The 23,161-nt window shown below is 46.9% G+C and overlaps 1 protein-coding gene across 1 annotated transcript in view; it reads right to left on the bottom strand.

Annotated features, from left to right (window-relative positions):
• The window catches only part of Acvr1b (activin A receptor type 1B), a 40,349-nt gene extending 17,436 nt beyond the window's left edge, over window positions 1-22,913 (bottom strand). Inside the window, exons 1-3 of the mRNA XM_085678629.2 lie at window positions 22,760-22,913; window positions 1,865-2,104; window positions 1,026-1,274 (exon numbers count right to left, since the gene is read on the bottom strand). Of these exons, the coding sequence (XP_085534755.1) occupies window positions 1,026-1,274; window positions 1,865-2,104; window positions 22,760-22,850 (580 nt within the window). The 5' untranslated portion in view covers window positions 22,851-22,913. The remainder of the gene's footprint in view (window positions 1-1,025; window positions 1,275-1,864; window positions 2,105-22,759) is intronic.
• Between the last annotated feature and the right edge of the window lie 248 nt (window positions 22,914-23,161).

Raw genomic sequence — 23,161 nt, 5'->3', positions numbered from 1 at the left:
TCCTTGCATAACCACAGTACAGCCCATGGCAGGGAAACAGAGTCACAGCGAGGCTTGGGTTCCAGCTCGCATGACAACACTGCCCTCTGAAAGCTTTTTCCATGTTTCAGGTGAACAGGACAGCTCTGACAACATCATTTATCTTCACTGCAGCAGCAACAACGTGTCTTTCCAGTTATACGCACATCTAATAGTTAGCTCTGAACTGGGTTTGAGAGAGAGACTCACTATGTAGTCCTGGTTGGCCTGATACTTGTTAGGCAGCCTGCGCTGACATTGAACTTGAGGCAATTCTCCTGTCTCAGCCTCGAGTGCTAGTGCTGGGGTGCAGATGATTTCAGCTATGTTCTATCACAACCATATATTTAACTTTTTCTGTCTTTGTTAGTTGAGCTATTTCCTGAGACCTGAGCAACCTCGGGTCTTTCCATCCTGAGTTCTAGTTTCATGTCAAGGTCCATAGCTGAGTTCAATGTCTCATCTAAGAAAGCCTTGGACAACAACAGGCACTACAGGAAATGGGGGCCAAACTATGCTGGAAGCCCAAGCTGCCTTTCTGATAACTCTGACTGAGAGACCATGGGCAGTGGAACAAGTCAATGATTCACCAAGTCTCCATTCTAAGCTTTGCTCAGTGTCCTCAAACTCCCCTTGTGGCTGTGCAGAGATCAATGATTAGCTGTCGGCACCTCAGGAATCCGACACACTCTTGTTTGAGGGGTCCTTCAACTGAGCATGCCTCTGGTCAGGTGGAACCAGCGTAGTTTTCACAGACACACAGCTACAACAGCTAGAGAGAGGCAGAGTTTCTGAAGAAAAAGTTTTGCACTTGACCTCTGGAATTTTGGAAAATGAAAGATTTTCGGTATAGCCATTATCATATCTTATTACACGTCAGACTCCAGATGAGAATTATGAAACCAAATGACTCAACACAGCAGGGCCCAGCTTTCCTCATAAACACTCTCTCCTGCTGAGAACCAGCTGTAAGGGCCAACACACACAGTGCCTGGAGAACCTAGTACCTGAGCCAGACCCTGACGTGGAGAGATCATAGACAAGATCCTGGAGTGTCTTGTCTTTGGAGAGACACATCTCACACGAGGGGTCCTCCATGTCCAGTCTCTGGCGGTTGTGGTAGACACGCTGGTGATAGTTGATAACAAGGAAGACGATGATGATGATGAGAAACAGGAGGAAGACTGGGCCAGCGATAATGCCCACCAGCTCCACAGGGCCCCACATGGAGGGGTGCTCAGGCTCCTTGAGGTGCCCTGGGAAAACGAGCGAGAGGAGGAAGTCAAAAGAAGAGAATGCTGTGGCCCAATTTATCTCCAAAACTGTACGTCATGTTAAAGACCCTCGGTTGTGGTTTCCTCTGGTCTTCCTGGGCTAGCCTATGCCTGGATACTCTCAGATGCCACCTTTCCCTCAGTGAACCACCATCCAACAGTGGAACCAAACCCACTCTGGATGTTCAAAGTGTGTCAGAATTGCAAGCTTGGCCCAGGCTCCTCCAGGCTCTGGTCAGTCTCCCCTCAGAAAGACCTGCTAAAGGGCAGAGCTGCCCAGGGAGACTCGCCACCCTTTCTAATTCTAGCCTTCCTCACACTGATTCACCCCAACCCCAGGTGTGTCCCTTCACATGGCTCTGCTGCTGACGTTCGCCTCCCCACAAGTAGCTGGGAGCTCTGGGACTAACTAGGAAATCTCTTCTAGCCTTCTGAACAACAAGCCTGACTGCCTTTGTCTTCACCTCAGGGAGCATCTAAAAATCACCTTTAGCTATCACTGAGCCAAGGGACTGGGAAAGAGCAGAGCAGAATGGAGGGACAAGGGAGACAAGTGAAAGGTGTCCACTCACCGCTGGGCACCCTGAGGTCAATCTTGTTGCAGAAGTCGCTGTAGCAGCAGTGGGTGTTGCGCAGGTCCTCAGAGCTCAGACAGTAGAAGGGCTTTCCGGCAGGAACCAGCTCCACTTTGGGGATGCAGGTGCGCACGTGGTGCTCCATGCCATCCAGGTTGAAGATGGAGACCATGCAGGCCCCATCTGTTTCACACGTGTAGTTGGTCTGTAGGCAGCTAGTACATGCACACAGCAGAGCTACAGGACACAGAGGAGCAGGTATCAACAGGAATGTAACATCTTCCTTCAGGTCCTTTCCCAGACTCAGAAGGACCCCTCGGCACAGTTCATAGCCCCCAAATAAACAGCTTTTACAGAAATGGGGCAGGAAAGGCAGCCTCGGAAGGCACCTTTGAACCTTAGCTCGCAGACAAAGCTTTGTAGGCCCCACAGTTCCTAACGGCTCTGCTGTATGCCCATGAAGACAAATGAACCACCCACTCCTTCCAAATGAGCCTTTCCGTTGGAGATCTGGTGCTCTCCACATTCCACACAAAGCTACCCAGGAGTCCTTGGGCCCACTCTCATCCCATCTCTTCTTGGGTACCAAGCATCCCAGTTTCCAGGACATGGTATGCATGCTCTCATACGTCCTTTCACTGCAGTGTTGGCTTTGGGGGATTTTGTTTGTTTTCCTGCCTAAATCCTTTAAAATTCTGCCTCAATTACTACTTCTTTTGAGGTTTTCCCCGTACCAAAAGGACCCAGGCAGCACTTGGCACGCATATGTACACTCATGTGTGTGTGTATCTCTCTCTCTCTCTCTCTCTCTCTCTCTCTCTCCTTTTCTCAACTAGGCAGGATACACAATCCCCACTGGCACTAATGAGCTTTGCTGGGTATGTACCACACATAAGTGTATGCCACCGACAGGAAATCACTGTAAATGAACTTGGCGCCTCTGAAAGCTACTCAACAGCCCTGGAATCTGCAATCCTTTATTTATCTGACTAACAAGAATAGCACAGACAGTTGCTGCTCCTATACTGTCTCCCAAGCCTAACCCAGCCCTGACCTCCTGGGATGGGCAGGAATGCAGCACTGCCTACAATACTGAAGCTGGTACACACAGAATAAGGCACTCACTCACCAAGGGACGGGGGAAAGGGTGCAAGACCACCACGGCACACTCGGTGGGAAGACCTGCACCCTAAGCTCACTACAGCAGAAAGATTTGTGGCCAATCCAAAGGAAAGCCCAGGCTTCAGAGAGCTCATCTTCATCTCGTCATCTATGCTCTGAAAATCAACCCTTAGCTTTGCAAACCCAAAGACAACCCTTTGTTGTTCCCATCAGGGTATTTGGGGGTGGGGGCAAGAAGAAAGCAGATAAATATGGAGCCCTTCCATGTAGGGCCCCATGTGTTTTGCAGGATTTGATGCGATCTCTATCTTCTGAGATGAATTCCCAAACATGCAGCGGCCTGCCCATAGCTTGGGTTACACTGTTTTTTTACAGGCAGAGTATTTGAAGCAGGGAAGACAAGGACTCAGATCAGAAAAGGAGTTTTTCCAGCAAATTTCCCCTGGACCTCAGGTTTAACCTTCTAGACTCAAGATGAAGAAAATCTCAAATTTCCCTCCTAGACTTGCACTTGCAAGTTCTCTCATTCGGTTTGTTTGTCTGAGACACCGCACTAAGTAGTCCTGCCGGCCTTGTCCCCTCCACCCTCCTGTCTCTACAGTGCTGGGGTCACAGGCCTCCAAGTCAGGCTTGCCTTACTCCTCTTAAGAACTTAAAATTTATTCAAGTCTCAGAACACCTGGTAGGACCCCCTTTTCCTCTTCCAGGAGTCCTGCCGACCCCTTCTGTGTCCCTTCGGGGCTCCCTACAGGGAGCACATGCCTCAGCACCTATGTTGTGCCGTCCAACAAAGAAAACAGCATTGGGTCTATTTTGGGAAACAAGAAAGGGAAATTAGCAACTTCAAGAGATGACTATTCTGAGCACGGTGAGACACACAGCCAAACCCACAGCCACCTTTTCAAAAGCAGTCCCTTTAGAGTCCGTCAATTAGTGGGGTAGAGGAGTCAGGAGTCCCTGATTCCTGATATTTAGTCTTCTTTCGTTGGTGCTGGCCTCGTTCACAGTGATTCATTCTGGAGAATGAACACACCCACACGTGGCTCATTATTTTTGGGAAGTACTTAGACAATCTTGGTGTAAGACAGAAAAGAGCAGAAGTGGCGAAATCTATGCTAGAAGGGGCCGAGGATAGGCTAGGAAATGGGCCATGTGGGTTTGTGATAAGGAGCTGGGTAAGTCCCTGAGCCTATCTGGGCCTCAACTATTCAACCAGAAAACACCATTTATCTTACAGAGACAAGAGGGAAATAAGCCAAGCGCCTGCTAAGTGCTGGGGCTCCCCTGAGCAAGGCTCACTCCACCCACTGAGCATATCTTTGCCTTTTGCAGCGCATAGGACACGTCCAAGCAGACACACTCTGAAGATGACCACCCCCACTGCTCACACTGAAAAGACCTGCATTACATCACCAGGAGACACAGGGGTACCATGGAGTAACAGGTCACAGAGACCTCAAGCCTAAATGCCAGTTCTAATATTGGCCACATGACCTGGAACTCAGCTAGCCCCCTGCGCCGCTCTACTGTCTGGGCTGACACTGTAAAGCAGGGCTGTTTAATGGCTGTTCACAGGACGACAGAAACATCACATATACTCTAAAGAAATTGCAATAGGATGTACTCAATAAATAAACTCTCCTTGAAATGTAAAAACTGAAATAAAAAAGACACAACACAGACAAGGAAAATGCCTCTTACGCTAAGTAGGAAGTGGCGAGCTGCAGCCTCAGAAAGAAGCTGCTAAACAGTCGTGTGGCCTGTGTGGCTTTGGGGAAGTCACCTAACCTCTCTCAACCTCACTTTCCTCATGATTAGCTGGAAAAGGGAACTGAAGGAGATGACTGCTCAAGCCCTTTCCAGCAACAGGCTCTCTGGGTTCACTCTTCAGAAACCACAGCGTCCCCACCTTTCTGTCCCGCGTCCTGGCCCTTTCCCAAACGCCTCCAAAGAAACATTCTTGGCTACTTGCCTGCTAACACTTTTCACTGAAACAAAAGAAACAATAATAAAATTATAAGCATGTTCTGAACTTACGCTGCCCATGAGTGTAAACGCCGCACCCACAACTCCGAACTCTACTACCAGGTAGGATATATTAGGAGTGGCAATCACAGCAGAGCCACCACCTCACTCCATGTGGAAACAAAACAGAGGCTGGAATTTACTCAGCCCTAGAAACTTGTCTACATGTGCAAGGCCCTAGGTTTGGTCCCCAACACTGCAAAGAGAAAAAAAAAAAGAAAAAGAAAGGAAAACTGGAAGAAAAGAAAGTGGTCAGAACATGGGCAGCTCTCCCCAGAACGTGTCTAATTAATTAGTCAAACCTGAACCAAAGACAAAGCTGCCGCGCAGGACTGGAGCATGGTTCAAACTCTGTCCGACGGGAAGGTGGCTTGTGGTAAGATGTCAATGCAAAGTCAATTCAGAAGAAAGGTTGTTTTGAGAAAGGCCAAGTCGCAGCTTGGGGAGACTCTGGCTGCTGTGTGTTCTGTAAAGCCTCAGGAGGACAAAGATGCTCAAAGCTGTGCTCAGTTGGGAAGCCCCAGGAATCACCAAGAGCTTATACTCACAGCCTCACAAGACATCATTAGGGGATGCCCACAACCTCAGAGTCAGGAGCACACTGCACAGCAGCCTGCTCTGTCCAGGAACTGGCCATAAACACACCTAACCAGCTACAAAGTGAGAGCAACCATGACTCTTAATTTACTCATTACTCCTTAGGGACAACACAGCATGGAGCACTGTCCCGGGGAGGGAGGCACAGTGAACCTGCCTCTTCCACATCTACTGGACAGTCTTCAGGACTAGTGGGTGCAGCTGTGGTGATCACATTACTGTGCAGCTTCTACTAAGGAGTTTCTAAAGCCATCACTGTATGAGCAGCAATGGCTTGGGGCTATAGGGTCTACTCTCTTGCCCTGGACCTCACCCAACCTCCCTACAGCTCTTGGTTGGTGTTGTTGATGCATCCCTTAGGGGCTGTGTCTGGTGGGTGTTCTTTTCTGACAGGCTGATTGATACTTGATACTTGTAGAGTCCAGGGCCTCAGGTTTGCTAGGTAAGAGCTTCACTATTGAGCCATGCAAGTAAGTTCATAGGGTTAAGACAAGACAGAGTGGCTTTCTAGTGTGGTGTGGCGCTCTCAGCGTTGCTGTAAGGGCACACTGCACAGACTGACTCATTATTCTATGTCATCCTCATCCTCTTATGTGACCCCCACAGAGCTCAGAGCTGAGGCAGATTAACTGTTCTGCTTTATGAGGAAGAAGGCAAGGCATTCACAAACGGTATATACATAAGAGTGCACATCTCCAGTCTCCAGACTTCACAAACAGGAGTTCCACAGTATTCTCCAATGCCCCTCTGACAATGAGCAGGACCCTAACTTTCAGAACCACTGGCTTACCCAGGCAAACTCATCATCCTGCAGATGTTCTCTCAGCCTACCAGGTCAGACACTTGTTTTCCTGAGCAGAGGACCTTCCCAAGTCCTCCTGTAGCCTGACTCCAGCTGACCCGCCTGCATTCTAAGCAGTCGGCTGTGTCAAGCACATCATGGTAGCTGGTCACCCTAGTTTTCAAAGGCAGATCTGTATATACAATAAAAAAGTTCCTTTTTGTTGTGAAACAGAAGGCACATGACACATGTCAGTCTTTGACAATTCATATTCCATCACCTCGCTCTTTTTATTCATAGACATTTTTACCTCCTTAAAAAACTCCAAATCAGGTGGCGCATGCCTTTAATCCCAGCACTTGGGAGGCAGAGGCAGATGAATCTCTAAGTTCAAGACCAGCTTGGTCTGCAGAGTGAGTTCCGAGGTGGCCAGGTCTCCACAGAGACTTCACTCTGGACCTAGTGAACAGCTAGGGCCTTCTGGAATCTCTTACAGTAGGCAGGCCAGGTCCCTTAACAGTGTTCTGGTTGAAGTGCCATTTAAAGAAATAAACTGTGTTCTATTCACCTCTGGATCTCCAGGATTGAATAGGAGTCAGCTCACAGTAAATATTTGCTCAAAAAATGGCCACTGGGCTGGTGAGAAGGCTCAGCAGGTAAGGGTACATGTTGCCAAGCCTGAAGACCCAAGTTTGAACCCTGGAAACTCCACATCTGAGGAGAGGAATCCAGAAAGTTGTCCTCTAATCTAAACACTTGCTGTGGCATGCCCTTCCCTAGCACAAAATAAATTAAATGACCACTTATCATGACAATGCTAAAGACAGAGGAAAAAGAGTTTTGTTCAGTTACTCTACAAGTTCTGAGAGACTGTCCCAAAACTCTGTCGTCTGTGCCTAGATCCTAACTGCAGGGCAGCTGGTCCCAGGGAAGCTCTGAGAATCTACAAGTTGCATCTTAAACTGCTCAGCCTTGTCACTGACAACACTCCTAACACTCCAGTGCCTACCAGCGCTCACAAGTCCATCATCTTCTTCTTCTTCTTCCCTTTTTTTTTTTTTTCGGTTTTTTGAGACAGGGTTTCTCTGTAGCTTTGGAGTCTGTCCTGGAACTCACTCTGTAGACCAGGCTGGCCTCGAACTCACAGAGATCCACCTGCCTCTGCCTCCCAAGTGCTGGGATCAAAGGCGTGCACTACCACCGCCCAGCTAAATCCATTATCTTAACAGATACTTTTAACTGTGTAGTACTCCACTGTGTAAATGTACCACATTTTCCTTACTCATTCTTCGGACGAGGGGCATTTAGGTTGTTTCCAGGTTCTGGCTATGACAAACAAAGCTGCTATGAACATAGCTGAGCACATGTCCCTGTGGTATAATTGAGCATCCTCTGGATATGCCCAAAAGTGGTATTGCTGAGTCTTGAAGAAGGTTGTTTCCTAATTTTCTGAGAAACCGTCACACTGACATCCAAAGGGGCTGCACCAATTTGCATTCCCACCAGCAATGCAGGAGTGTTCCCTTTCCCCACAACCTCTCTAGCATAAGTTGTCATCAGTGTTTTTCATCTTGGCCATTCTTACAGGTGTAAGATGAAATCTCAAAGTTGTTTTGATTTGCATTTCTCTGATTTGCAGGCAAATGGATGGATCTAGAAAACATCATATTGAGTGAGGTAACCCAGACCCAGAAAGACAATTATCACATGGACTCACTCATAAGTGGTTTTTAGACATAAAGCAAAGAAAACCAGCTTACAGTTCACAATCCCAGAGAACCTAGACAACATGAGGACCCTAAAACAGACAGACATAGATCTAATCTACATGGGAAGTAGAAAAGGACAAGATATCCTGAGTAAATTGGGAGCATGGCGACCATGGGAGAGGGTTGAAGGGGAGGGGAGAGGAAGGGAAGGGAACAGAGAAAAATGTAGAGCTCAATTAAAAAAAAAAACAAAACAACTTTCAGTAGCTGGCTTGTTTAAATCTGGACCAAAAAAATAGTTTCAATGAACTTGGCTAAAAGCTCTTAAACCTGTTAGGCCCCAATGACAACATTTCCAGGAAAATCACTTGCTGAGGAAGCCAGGTGGTTTAACCTGGAGTTTCCCACATTCTAGGTTCTGTTAGCTCCTAGTGGTGCCCTTTTAGCATGTACCGCCTCTGCAGTTTCTGTAACTCAGTTAGATCTGAAGGTCTGATTTGTAACCAATTCAATTTTGCTTCTCCCCACCCCCGCCATCTTTCTTTGAGATAGGGTCTCACACAGCCCAGACTGGTCTTGAATTCCTGATCCTCCTGCCTTCACCTGCTGAGCGCTAAGAAGGTGTGCATCTTTACATGGGACTGGTCTTCTATTAAGCTTTATTACTTGATTATTTTATGTGTATGAGTGTTTGCCTCTGTGGATGTATATATGTCATGTATGTACCCGGTGCCTGTATAAGACAGAGGGTGTCAGACCCTCTGGAGCTGAAGTTATAGATAGATGGGTATGAGTCACCATGTGGGTGCTGGGAACCAAATCTGGGTCTTCTGCAAGAGCAGCAAGTGCTCTTAAGAACTGAGCCATCTCCCCAGCCCCTATCTTTTGGCTTTTCAAGACAGGGTTTTGGTATGTAGCACAGGTCAGCTTTCAATTCCTTCCTCAGTATCTCAACTTATGAGATACCACCATGCCCAGTGTCAGTTCAAATTTTAACTAGATTAGTGACAGAGAATTTTCTTTTGTAACAGGCCCTACTGTAACACTGTGTCCTCAGTACCGTCCTCCTCCAGCTCAACAGGCACAGTCTTTGGCAAAGATGAAGCATTCTCTCTCTCTCTCTCTCTCTCTCAGACTATGTATCTACTAGATTCTATTGAAAATTCAAAATTGGACTCAATGTACTTCCTTAATAGTGCTAAGATTTAAGAGTGGGCTCTTCAAAATCTCTCTCTCTCTCTCTCTCTCTCTCTCTCTCTCTCTCTGTGTGTATGTGTGTGTGTATTTTCTGCATGTATGTTTGTGTATGTAAGAGGTAAGGGGACAGGGAGGGGAGAGCGAGCGAGTTTGCTCTCACCTTCAGAGTTCACATCACAACCCGCATGTGGAAGTGAGAGGACTCCTATGTCGGTCAGCTTTCTTCTTCCCCGTGTGGATCTCAGGGGATCAAACTCAACTCGTCATGTTCAGTGGAAGAGACACCATGCCAGTCCCTACAAACAGGCTCCTCCTTTGATAATTAAGGTCTGCCATCATTCCTGTCTGATCTAATTCTGTGGCTTGTCCAGCCTCATTATACTGGTCAGGAGGTCAGCATCATACCCCACCCCCGCCCCCAGCCAAGTTATTCCATATAAGGACAAGATCAGATGTCCTGTCCCTATTGGGTCTACTTCCTGCTGTGCCTCGATGCAGCCTACCTTCCCACAGGTTTGCTGTCTGACATCTGCATACTCTGAGGTGTGCCTCCCAGTTGCTGAGAGAGAACCCTCACTTGCTACTGAGCCTCCCAACTCTGGGGCTCAACAATGCAGAATTACTTCGTAGAACATCCAGTCACTGGAAAATTTCTAAAGCTATCACAGACATTGCATGATAGATTTTGGTCTTTTTTTATTTTTCTTTCTTTCTTTTTTCCTTTTTTAGTTTTTCAAGACAGGGTTTCTCCGTGTAAACTATCCTGGCTGTCCTGGAACTTGCTCTGTAGACCAGTCTGGCCTGGAATTCACAGAGGTGAGCACCACTGCCAGGCTAGTGCACTTTTTCTTGACTAGGGTTGTCTTATTCTCTGCCTGACACAATCCCCGTTCCTCCTTTAAATTATAAAGGTGTAGGTAAACGCTGACGGCGGCTTCAGAGCAGGAGGCATAACATCAGAAACAGCAGCAGTGGAAACAAAAATAAATTTAAACATCACTGAATACAGGGTGCAGAATCTGAGAGCCCTTCAATTAGGGCTCTCTAGTTACTAAGGATTTGAGGTATATTTCTCCAGGGTTTCTTTGATGTAGTAATATAGTTATAAGGGTAATTTTCAAAATAAATTCATAATATAAAAAAACTGGGAACCTAATTTGTTCACCAAGATATAAATTCTACACAATATATATTAAATGCATCATCCTATCTATCTCTCTATCTCTCTCTCTCTCTCTCTCTCTCTCTCTCTCTATCTATCTATCAAGACAGGGTCTCACTATGTAGCTTTGGCTGTCCTAGAACTCACTATAAGGACCAGGCTAATCTCAAAACTCACCTGTCTCTGCTTCCTGAGTACTGGGATTAAAGGTGTGAGCCTATCTATGCCTAGCTATCATATGTGTGTGTGTAAGATTTATTTTATTTTTAGTTATGTGTAGTTGTACCTGTGTGTTGGTATGTGCTCAGAGGCTGGCAGAGGGCACCAGATCTCCTGGAGTTGGAGTTACAGAAGTGGTGCGACCAGGTTCTCTACAAGAGCGTACATATTCTTCTGAACTACTACTCCAGTTACCCTGCTATATAAATTTACTATGTATGAGATGACACAGTACAATTACTATTAAACCGACAATGTCCCCCGACCCAGTGATAGAAAAGTTGACGATAAAATTTATATAAATTACAAGGGATCCTGAATAGTCAAGACAATCATAGAAAGCAGAAATAAAAAAACAAAGTTGAGCTGGACGGTGGTGGCACACAGATTTAATCCCAGCACGCAGGAGGCAGAGGCAGATGGATCTCTGTAAATTCAAGGCTAGTCAGGTCTACAGAGGGAGTTCCAGGACAGGCTCCAAAGCTACACAGAGAAACCCTGTCTCAAAACAAAACAAAAAGAAAAGAACAGAGTTGAAGGACCTACACTGACCTACATTTCTCAATTTCGGACTCCCCACAAAGCCATACTTCACTGTTGGCACGAGGACAGACATGTAGATCAGAGAAACTGAGAGTTCAGAAACAAAACCACACATCTATGATCAACTGCTTTCAACAACTGTACCTAGAACATTCAAAAGCGAAAATGTCTTTTCAGCAAATTAACTCAAGGGGAGAGAGAGGTTAAAAACATAAATAACTCCACTTGTAACCAGTACACAGGAGGCTGGACAGGAGGGTTGTAAATCCCAGGTCAATGTGAGCTACATAGCAAGATCTATCTTAAAAACACAAAACAAAATGAAGCACTTGGGAAGAAGAGGTAGGCAAGCTCTGATTTTGAGGCCAGCTTGGACTACAGAATGAATTCCAGGACAGTCAGGATTGTTACATGGAGAAAAACCTGTCTCAGAAAACCAATCAACCAACCACCACCAACAACAACAACAAACAAAAACAAAAAACAAAAACAAACCAAAACAAGCCAGCAAAATGGCTCAGTAAGAAAAGGAGCGTGCCAGCAAGCCTAGCCAGCCAAGCTTGGTTCCTGGGACCCTCACAGTAGAACACTGACTCCCAAAGATGCACTCTGGCTTCCACATGTGCACTCCCACCCCACACAAAATCAATCAAAAACATGTTATACAGCACTGCAGAAAAATACCTGATTGTCCCTTGATAAGAGGAACAGAGCCACCACGTAGTACAGTAGAATTACCACCTAACCCAGCCAAGTCTACTCCTAGCTATTTACCAAAAAGAAACAGAAAACAAAAACATGTACAGGAATAGTCACAAAAAATTTCAAATGCCCATCAAATGATGAGCAGATAAGCAAAATGTGGTGTGTTCATACAATGCAATCACTCATTACTCAGCCATAGGAAGGAAGCAATTACACATACTACAATACGGATGAATCCTGAAAACACTAAAGAGAAAAGAAACCATGTCGTGTGGTTCCACTAGATGACACGCCCAAACATGGACTTGGGGTTTGTAGGTGTTACTGAGGGTGGAGGCAATGATTAATGAGTTTTCTTATTAAAGTTTTCTTTTGGAGTAATGAGAAACTTTAAAATTCCACAATGGTGGTAGTCTGGATATTGTGAAAGGCTTTAATGCCACCAAATGTACACTTTCAAGTGGTTAAAATAAGTCAATTCAGCTATATGTATTTTGTAACAATTTAAAACTACCATAAATTCACACACCCAAAGCAGACTGTGTAATATAATGTCAAAGTACAAAAGGAAAACAAAATCCTAGTCTATGCACAGAAAAAAGATGTGGAGGCAAAGTACTTTCCCAAGTGTTATCTAGGCCTCCACCATGTCCCAAGAATCTCTGACCTGCAGGTTCTGTCACCTTTCCTGACCCTTCTCTTGTCTGTCTAACACAGTATCCGATAAACTCAGTAAAAACCAAGTCAGATCAATACTGTAACTGATAAATCTCAGCCCAATAAGTTACATGTATTTCTAGATTGATAAGTTATTTATATTAGATTTATTAATTTTATGTGTTTTCCCTGCACACACACACAGGCACACACACAGACACACAGACACACACACACACACACGTCTGTGTATCAAATATGTGCTTGCAGGTCATGGAGAGCATCAGATCCCCTATAACTGGAGTTACAGATAGTTGTGAATCATCACATGGGCACTGGGAATTGAACCCAGGTCCAGTGCTTTTAAACACTGAGCCATTTCTCTAGTCCATATTGAGACAGGGTCTCACTGTGTAGCCCTGCTTGGTTCAGAACTTGTTATTTAGATTAGGATTGTCTCAAACTCACAGATCCACCTGACTGCCTGGTGCTGGGATTAAGAACATGTGCTACCCCACCCAATCTCTTTTACTTTAGAGAGAGGATCTCAGACACCCTAGGCTAGCCTTGAACATCTTCTGACTGGCTCCCTTGAGTGCTGGGATTTCAATCATGTACCACCATCTGCAGTTTTATAAGGGGCTGGGCTTTCTCCACATTAGGCAAGGAGTCTACCAATGAGCTGCACCCCCCCCAGCCCCCTACACTGTCATTTTCCCCTACTGCTTAAAATATGTAAAACAATAACTACAGATATAAGCAACTGCCAAAATAGTTATTAAAGTCTTGTAGTGGGGGCTAGTGGGATGACTCGGCTAATAAAGCACTTCCTGTCCTGCCTGATGACCTGTGACCCTTATGGCAGAAGGAGAGAAAAGACTCCTGAGAGTTGAGAGTTGTTCTCTCACCTACACGCACGCACGCACGCACGCACACACACACACGCATGTGCCTTGGAACTTGTGCCCCTCCCCACAAATAAATTAAAACTACCACAACAACATAAAAAAACCTGAATAGAGGTATCTGACCCTGAACTGTCACAGACAGAGGTAATATTTGGTTTGCTCAGGGCAGAAAAGGGTGAGAGGGCAGTAACTGGGGACAGAGACTGAGCCCCAAAGTTCTAACTATACTAAGTAGAAAAACTTTGCGTCAGCAAAGCAATTACATGCTATTGGCTACCCCCTCCCAAAGTCTCATTTTCATCCTTCATGATCATCAAAAGTGAATTCAAAAAGACCAGAAGTTCTGAGTGCTGAGATACTGTACAGTCAGAGGACACAATGCACTTGGTGGGGTCCAGAAAACTGTGCTGCGGGGGGAAAAAAAAAAAAAACCACTCACGGAAAAAAATGTACCTGACTTAATAAAGGCAGCGTTTATAACGGGGGCAAACCCCATCTGCTTAACAATAAAGACACTTGATAAACTTGGCATTAACTCCAGACTTGGAAAAGATCTTGGAATGGGGTTTGCATAAGAGAAAGGTGTCTGGAAAGCCAGGCCCACACTACACCATTCTGTGAGCAGCCCTTTCTGAGCTCTGCTAGGAGACAAACCCAACCCTAGAGAGCTGTTTAAACAAGTTCAACTTTAAGCCTCCGGTGTAGAGAATGAAAGCTTTGTTCTCACTCAGAAGAGATGTTTGATGTCTATGCTAAGGAGACCTGTCACTGCAGTTTAATTTACGACGATGGTAAATACCCGAACTCCACACAGGCCCACCTGCTGCCCGGGGTACAGGAAGAGCAAAGTCAGCAGACGGCTCTAGGAGCAGCATGTGCAAAGCTCCCAGACCTACACACAGACTCAGCTGCTGTATTTAAACATTCAGTAACTTGGTTTATTCTTCTTAACTTAGTTTATAACAAACACAGAGAGCAAGTGGGCTTTTGTTTGTTTGTTTTGGCTACACTTGTGTAGACACACTTCTGGCTCATTAAAGCAGGGGGATATTTATCACGGGTGTTCTCTTCCTCACCCATTTACTATACTCTAAGCAGAGAGCAGTGAACCTCACACTTGTGAGGCAGAAGAGCAAGGGATGACTTTCTGCCAACTAGGGTAATGCAGAAGAAAAAACAAACAAACAAACAAAAATCAACCAAGAAGGAGAAATTAATGAGGCTGACATTAAGTTAATTTGGCTGCAATAAAACGAATATGTAATATCACACACAGATATCAAGGAGGTGAGGTAAGAAGAGAAATTATTATGTCCAAATAACTCACAAATAGCCACAGCATTTCTGAGTGGCTGGGATTTAGAACAAAATAAAACAAAATAAAATAGAAGGAGCCGGCTAGAGAGATGGCTCAGGAGAGCACTGGCTGCTCTCGCTGAGGACCTGTATTTGGTTACCGGCACATACCCGACAGCTCACAACCATCTGTTACTCTAGTTCCAGGGGATCTGGTACCCTCTCTTGGCCTCTAAAGATATAAGGCACACCTGAAGTACATATACAGACATGTAGGCAAAATATCCATGACATTTAAAAAATGATGAAAAATATATCAGGAAATAAATTATAGCAAGACAGAACTGGAATTATTTACCTAGGATTTTACTGAGAGAATGGAAAATGAACAAATTCAATTAAACAAATTTATTTGGTACTTAAAATCCACAAAGTTCTATGTCCAGCTGAAGGACCCATTGTTTGAAGGTCAGAGGAGCAGAACCCCAAACAATGTGCCCCCCCTCCCCGGCACTACCATAAGGAAAAGTGCTGACCAGAAAACACAGAAGGATGGAATTCCCTAGGAATATTATATTTAGCTTGGAAAAAGAGAGAAGACACAGGAAAGGCTTGGGGCCATGAAAATACAAGGCCCACTAGGCCCACGCTGAAACGACAATGCCAACCAACAGCGGTGCTAAGGTTCCAGCTAGGGAAAAGGGCAGCAAGAAGACCAGGGCCAGACGAGATTGATGATGCCAATCTTAGGGCCAGGAGTTGAGCCTCGAAATGCATGGAAGCAGCAGGGCCATGGGACAGAGCGGGTAAAACCTGCAGCAGGAGAAGGCAGAGGAAGACTGAGTCCCACCACCCAGGCACTGGTCACCTCTCAAGCACAAAGACCAGCGGCACAGGAGTGAACAACCCGGAGCCAGCTCAGTGCCCAGGGGCTGCACTTCTGAGAGATGGTTTTATTGCCGCCATCACCCCAGTGAATGAGGATGTTCCTAACTCCTGCAGTTCTCCGGAATTCCAACAAGCCAATGAACTGCTAAAGGGCAAGGATATTCCCCTTAATTCAGCTCTAGGCCAGGCAGACCCAGGTTTTCAGAAATGCCCAGGGGTTGTACTGATTCAATCTTATCAATGACTAAGAGTGTTAAGTGTCATACACAAACACATACAAAGAGAATGCCTGACGATTGAGGGCAAAGGGGCTCCCCCACAAAGTCTTAGAAACTCCTCGCATCAGTTCAACCCAAGTTAACCTGGAAAGCACATAAACCCCATTTTCTCTCCATATAAATTCTAAGCCTCAGCCTCCTGGCTGCTCAGAGTATAGACATGCCACCACATCACTGCAAGGACTTTCACATAGAGAGGCTGAGCTACTGAGCCATATCCTCAAGCCCATCCTGGGTTATTTCTCAACATTCTCCTACTGTTTCACTTTCCCCACTGCTGTCTTACTCACCACACACATGTACATGTAATTAAAAAAAAACCAAACTCTTTACTATTTCAGTTTCTACAGGTCAGAGTCCAAGCACAGCAAGATGGTGTCAGCTAAAATTCTTCTCTACGATGAGGTCCTCTTCCAAGTTTAATGGTTGATTGCTAGATCCACTGCCTGGCAAGGACTCAAAGCCCCAGTTTTCTCCTACTATAAGGAAAGGACCACTCTCAGCTCCTTGTCCGACTGTCACGCGCCTGTTGGGATGGGAAACTTATAACGTGGCCACTTGCTTGCTTCCAAGCCAGATGGAGAATCTCTAATTTCATTTCTGCAATAAACTGAGAATCAGTCTTTAAAGGGCAAGTTCAATGACACCAAGTCCATCCACTTGAACATTAACTGACTGTCAAATCCCCAAGTAGTACCAATATCACCAGTATTGGTGATGGTGTCACCAGGGTGACTGACTGGGTCCAGGTGGACAGACATCAAGTCCCAGGACTCTGTGGGAGACAGAGGGTGGCTATAGGAAGCACAATCCCCTTAGCTGTCCACTGTCCATCTCATCTGGCAGAAGGTAGGCATTGTGAGGAAAGGCAGCTATAACCCATGCTAATGCCTAGTGCATTGGAGGTGCTCACCAAGTGCTAATGAAATCTGTGCTCCAACAATATATTCGATGTGTATATGCTTATTCACTTACAGGACTTCGAGGTGTATATTACAGTTCTGGGGGCTGGGAATGTAGTGTTTGACCAGTATTCATGAGACTCCGGATCCCATCCCCAGCATTGCCAAAAACCACTAACAACAAAAAGAATTCAGGTGCAGTGACACCATCAGTCCTCAGGGACTAGGGTGATGGTTCAGTGACTGAACTCTTTCTTCCCTGAGCGACCATGAGAACCTAAGTTCAGAACCGAAGCACCCACATAAGCGCCAAGGACTGAGAAAGCATGTGGTGGGGAGACAGCCAGACCCCCCATGGGCTTGCTGGCCAGCTAATCTATCCGAGAGAAACTGTCTCCAAAAAAGGTGGACAATGATGGGGAAAAAACATGGCATCAATCTCTGATCTCCATACATGCATGCATGAACAAGTGTACCTGCTTACATATATGCATACATCATATACATACACACAAAAAGACCTTAAAATTTTACATGATGTGATTTATCTCTAGAACATTTGTTTAACTAATGAAATTAAACATCATTATTCTGATTCCATTCATATGAATTTGTCTACTTGCTAAGTTATTTGTAATCCCAAAACACAGTGCTTACAGTCTTCCTGGCCACTTGAGGACACGCACAGGGCAGTAAGACTTGAGCAGCCCAACACACATGTTCCCAGTGGAGGTCAAACAAGGCGACACTGCTTCCCTTCGGCTCTCACACTGTAAACACATGTCCTCTTGGCAGTATACTTAGTGCCATACTTTTGTTGATGATTTTTTATGTAAAACAGTCCCAAGCACAGTGCTGAAGTGGTGTCTGGTGTTCTCAAGCACAAGACGACAGTGATATGCCTTAGACAGAATGATGCATTAGGTAAGCCTGATTCAAGCAAGAGTTACAGTTTTTGCTGAAGTTCCATGCACCAATAATGTGCATTAAATAGTGTGTCTATGCAGAACACATGATTATCTATGGCTCACCTGATGACGAGGCTATGATCAAGGCTTACAAGAACCTAACCCTGCATTTCCCTGGGAGCAGTGGCTCTGACGGATTAGCAGTGTCGGCGGCCACTTATCAACTCTAACTATCAGGCAGAGTGCACAGTGAAGCAGAGGATGGAATGGCCTCACTGGGCACGCTCCAGCCCATCTTCCTCAGAGCACTCAGCCAGTAATTGTGTTTACTTATTTATTTTTAGTTTAAGCCACAGTGATTTTAAGTTCCACAACAGTGGGCATTTGGGAACTTTTGTTCATTATTCTGTGTTATTTCTTCATGCCAAAAGCTGTTCTAAGAACATACTCAACTGAATGAATACAGAAATCCCCTATATGTAACTATGTAAATAACAGGGCGATGTGATATTTGTATTTTCATTATGTAAATTCAAAGTACTCAGTAGGACAAATGCAGGGTTCAGACTGGATAGAAACAAGAAGAGAAAAAAAGACGACCACAAACTAAGAAGACAGAAGCAAGCAGATCTCTGTGAGTCTGAGGCCAGCCTGGTCTGCAGAGCAAGTTCCAGGACAGCCAAGGTTACATGGAGAAACCTTGTCTCAAAAACCACATCCCCCAACCCCCCAAAAAAGGTGACCACATGGCCTCAATAGATACTACCTCTGCCATCCAGAGAGGGCAAGGTCCGCTGAAATGGAAACTTTCCCGGCTAAACCAAACTAGCGGGTCTAGAGAAGGGGAAGGAGGTTGCTCTCAGGACCACTGGTGCTCCATGTTCCACTTATCCTGGATGGAAGCCAGCAGGTAGACAAGTAGGCACAGTAGGCAAGAGTGGAGATGGCGCTGCTGGAGTCCAGGTGCAGGGTAAGCCATGCATGGGGTAGGAGCACTCAGATGAGCAGAACAGAGCAGTCTTCGAGCCCACTCTCGGAGCAAACAGAGAAATTCGAGTCAGACTGCAGAAGCCAAAGCGCCAGCGACATCCCAGTCTAGGCACGACTGGGGTAAGGACACCTGCCACTCAGCCAGCACTGTAACCTCAGTGAGGAGGATGGCCAGGACTCTAACTATGGAGGGGACGAGGAGATAATACCCCCATACTGGGCAGCACAAGAACTCAGCACAAAGAGGCAGGATCCCAGAATTACTGTTGACTACTTTTCTAAGGCAAACTTCAGAAAGAGAGAATAAAATCGACATACAGCCACCATAGCAATATTCTAATTTAACCTTCAAAAATAAAGAGGATCTAAAGTGCTCTGAGCTGGGAATTCCATTCCCCCGCAATACCCTGTACTCCTGGGTACTTATGAGAACAGACGGCAACACAATTCAAGTCATGTTCCAAATGCAACAAGCAGCCCCGACAGGGCATGCCTAAAGCAGCGGCATGTCCCTCCTTTCCCAGATCCTCTTTACTGAATCATATTTTGGTAGCAAGGTTACAATTAGCTCACCGGTGGAGAATAAACCTATTTATAACACAGCAGTCCCCCCTGAAAGGCACAATCATCTAAAAGGGGTTTAGAGGAAAATAAAGTACAGCTTCTTCCCCTACTGCCTGCAGACTCCCAAGGTCTTCCCGGATGGAGTCCTCGGTCTAACCTTCCTGTGTTCACAGTTGCCATCCTGGCCACCTCTCAGCCTCCATGTTCTTATGTAACATTTACATAGTACCATAAACACACCCAGAGTTGCATAACATTGCCAACCAATAAAGCCTAAAGCAGGTCACTCCCTCAGCCTGTCTTTGATTAGCCCAGGTATGCTGCCGGGCCTATGAGGAAAATGCCTGCCAAAGGCAGAAATCAACTCGAGGAAATATGAACCTGGCTACCAAAAAGCAAAATAAGAAATGAGCCACACTGACATGTGGTGTGTCTATCAATCAAAGTATGTTATTCTGCCCCATAAGATAAAAAGTAACCCAACATTGCTTCTTCACTGAAGTCAGAGACTGTCTAAAAATACCTCCCTGCCAACTGGCTATCAGTAAGTCAGCTCACAAATGTCCCAATAAGAGTGACATACAGTATTTTCTTATTTCCAGAGAAAAAAACTGAGGCAGTAACAGTTACTTGTTCAAGGACAGCCTATAAGGAGACCAGGGTGCCGAGTGCCAGCCTCCTCCCTCCATCTGGCTCTAACCTTTAGCCGGAGCAGCCATTTAACATGCTTTATCACATCTGCCCAGGAGCTGCGGGAACAAACTAATCAGAGCTCCCTTCTCTCCAGAGCAGCTCTCCTCCACCGCACTTCAAATCCATGCCCTCTGAACAAAGTTACAATGCTGGGATTGGGATTACATCTTTGGGCTGCTCACAGAAATGCACAATGTCCCTGTCAGAACCTCAAATGCCTCTCTCTTACTGCTTTTGTCTTTAAAAAATGAATGTCATGTTCTGCTCCTAACTTAATTTTACATTTTATAATACTAATGTGAAAATTCCTGAGAGAGGGCTGAAAACATACACACACCTATCAAATGGATGCTGTTTCTAGGGTGACATCATTCCCCTTATCACAGGCTTTGTACTAAGGCCCAGCTTTCATTAATTAATAGAAGAACACCTATCTCCTGCTGCCCTCACATGGTGTCCACACCCCAGGCATGAGAACTGCCTTGCTGGGCCACTTCTCCAGCCCACACAGAGGAGCACTGTATAGGAAATGCAGGGGAGGGAAAAAAAAAAATCAACTTCTTGTTATCCCAGCCTCTACTTTCCCAGAAGTGACGTTTTACTTTAAGCCTTTTGCAACAGTGGTCTCTGTAGCATGCACTGTTGGCAACTAGATGTGTCCCGGAAAAAACTGCAGTGTCTGGCCAAGAAGTTTAAAGGCCTCAGAGAATGTTTGCTGGACACATAACCGAATTCAAAAAAAGATCCCAGTTCCCTGTTATACCCACCCACCCTCACCCCAACAAACATTCATCTTAGGGAAGGTACAAAACAAAAACAGCACACTGACTTCTACTGCATGCAGAACCAGTTGGATTACCAGTTAAACATTCTTAACTATGTTATAACAAGAAAAACCCACAGACAGATACACCAAATCAGTAGGGAAAGACTGCTTCAAAATCCTGGAGATGTTTAGAGGCAGGATATTAACCCCACTGGAGGGACTTAAAGGTCTATTTAGACACGCACAACATGACAGACCTGAAGACGCAGACTCCTTATTTTACTATCCTGCTGGAGATACAGCACGGTCACATAGTTCAAAACCATGGCCCATAAGCCCCAGCAAACAGTCTGACTTATGAAAACCATTCTCTCCCCGCAAATGTAAGGCTCTGTTTGCACACCTCCAGTTTGTTTGTCAGTCTCCACCACACAGTTACCTATGACAAAGCAGCAACACGAAGAACACAGCACAGTGCCTAACAGAAGCATTAGCCGGTGAACAAAGACCCGGCTGCACAGGCTTCACCACTGTGGGAGACAACACATCCAAGCAGGAGATAATGAACTTGTTTTTGAGACTCCAAAGTAGCATGGTGTCATCTATTGAGGGTCTGTTACTAAAGCAAGACCCACTTGAGAATCGTGTGTGTGTGTGTGTGTGTGTGTGTGTGTGTGTGTAAGCCCCAGACACACACCACACACACTTGATCTCCCATTGTTGGAAGGTTGGGGGCCTTTGAGAAGTCAAAGCAGCAGGCTTAGTCCGATGGGATCAATAAGTATAATCCTAACCGCCCCACCATTACCCAGTGTGGGTCAATAATCGCGTCGATGTAACTGCCAAATATAACCTTCATCTGCAACCCCAATGCCAAGACACATTTGAGAATACTATCAAATGAAATATTTTAGGGTTTCATGTGCTCTTCCCAGCCCCAAATGCCTCATAAACAACACAGTCAGTGGAGTGTCCCACAGAAATGTCTACACCTCAGTAGTGGGAAAGGTGGGGGTGGGCCTGACCAGCACAAGGCCCTGAGGGTTGGAAGGTAAGGGGTGTGTGAGTGTGGTGGGGTGCTGGAGGAGGCACGGTGTGCCACAGCGAAAGTACTGACCAAGGTCCAGAGAGATGGTGCAAAGGTGGGGTCTTTAAATTAAATTGGGGTGGGGGTGGGGAGTTGAAAGATGTTCCAGGATTTCACCTGAAAAGCATACTCAAAGTGATTAACTGAACGGCCCCCTGGGGCGGGGTGGGGGAGGCAAGGAGGAAAGCAAACACAAATACGCCTCGATTCAGATTAACAGCTGGGAAACTAGGTTTCACAGGGTTGGAGCGGTGGAAGCCAAGCTCCAAAAAGGTTTAGGGGCCTGCTCGCCCCATTTCCTCCAAACAGCTTCTACAGGCATGGATATCCGAGGGGGGGGTGCCCTGCAGAACCCAAGGGAGTGAGCAAGGAAGGCGAAATGTGACTCCGGTGCCGAGAACATCAAGGTGGTAGGGGAGGGAGGGTAGAGGCACCCCAAGCTAAAGGAAGGTTAGAGACCCCCTACCCTTGTAGCCTAGGGTACGAATGGGCTCTAGGTATCAGGTCACCTCAGAGAAACAAGGCCCCCTTGCCGAACCCCATAATCTTGGCGGGAGAAAAGGCGCCCCCAGGAGCATCTGCTGGCAGGGAATAACCCCCCTCACACGGACGTGCTGAAGGGCAGGAGCCGGGGACCTCCACATCTCGGGGAAGCCTGGGCTGTGAGCGGAGGGAGCGGAGGGTGCTGGAAGCGCGACCCCCGGAGCGCCCGGGTCGGGCTCAGCCTGGAAGAGCGCGCGGTTCCCCAAAGCTGACCCCCCGCCACCCCGGCCCTCCGCGCCCCCTGCCCGGCCATATTGCGCGGCTGGGGAGGGGGCGCGCCCGAGCCCCACGGCGGGTGCGAGGCCTCGCCTGGCCCTCTGCATCCCGCGCCGCCCCCCGGCCCGGGACTCACCCTGGATCCCCCGGGGCCCAGACCCGCCGCTGCCGGCGAGCAGGAGGACAACAAGGGGGAAGAAGGAGGAGGCTCCGGCCGACTCCGCCATAGTAACCGCCGCCGCAGCCCAGCAGCGCCCAGCGCGCGCGCGCGCCCCCGGCGCCTCCCTCCTCCCGCCGCACGCGCGCGCCCGGCTCCTTCGCTCCGCGCCGGCACGTGAGCTCCCGGGAGCCGGTGCGGCGGCGGCCGCGCGCGCCCCCGAAGGGCGGGGCCGGGTGCGCGCGGGCGCCCGCCTTAAAGGGGAGTGTCCCTGTTAAAGGGGCGGAGGCTCGCCTCGGCCAACCTCGCGTGCCGGTGCGGAGCCCAGCGGAGAGCCGGGAAGGCGGGGTCCGGCGGCCTTCTCCCTCCCGCTGGCGCCCG

This window comes from Myodes glareolus, chromosome 19 (assembly GCF_982192425.1).
Source record: "Myodes glareolus chromosome 19, mMyoGla1.1, whole genome shotgun sequence".
Classification (NCBI taxonomy): Eukaryota; Metazoa; Chordata; class Mammalia; order Rodentia; family Cricetidae; genus Myodes; species Myodes glareolus.
The sequence above is the reverse complement of the archived record's forward strand: the minus strand, read 5'-3'. Positions and strand labels throughout refer to the sequence as shown.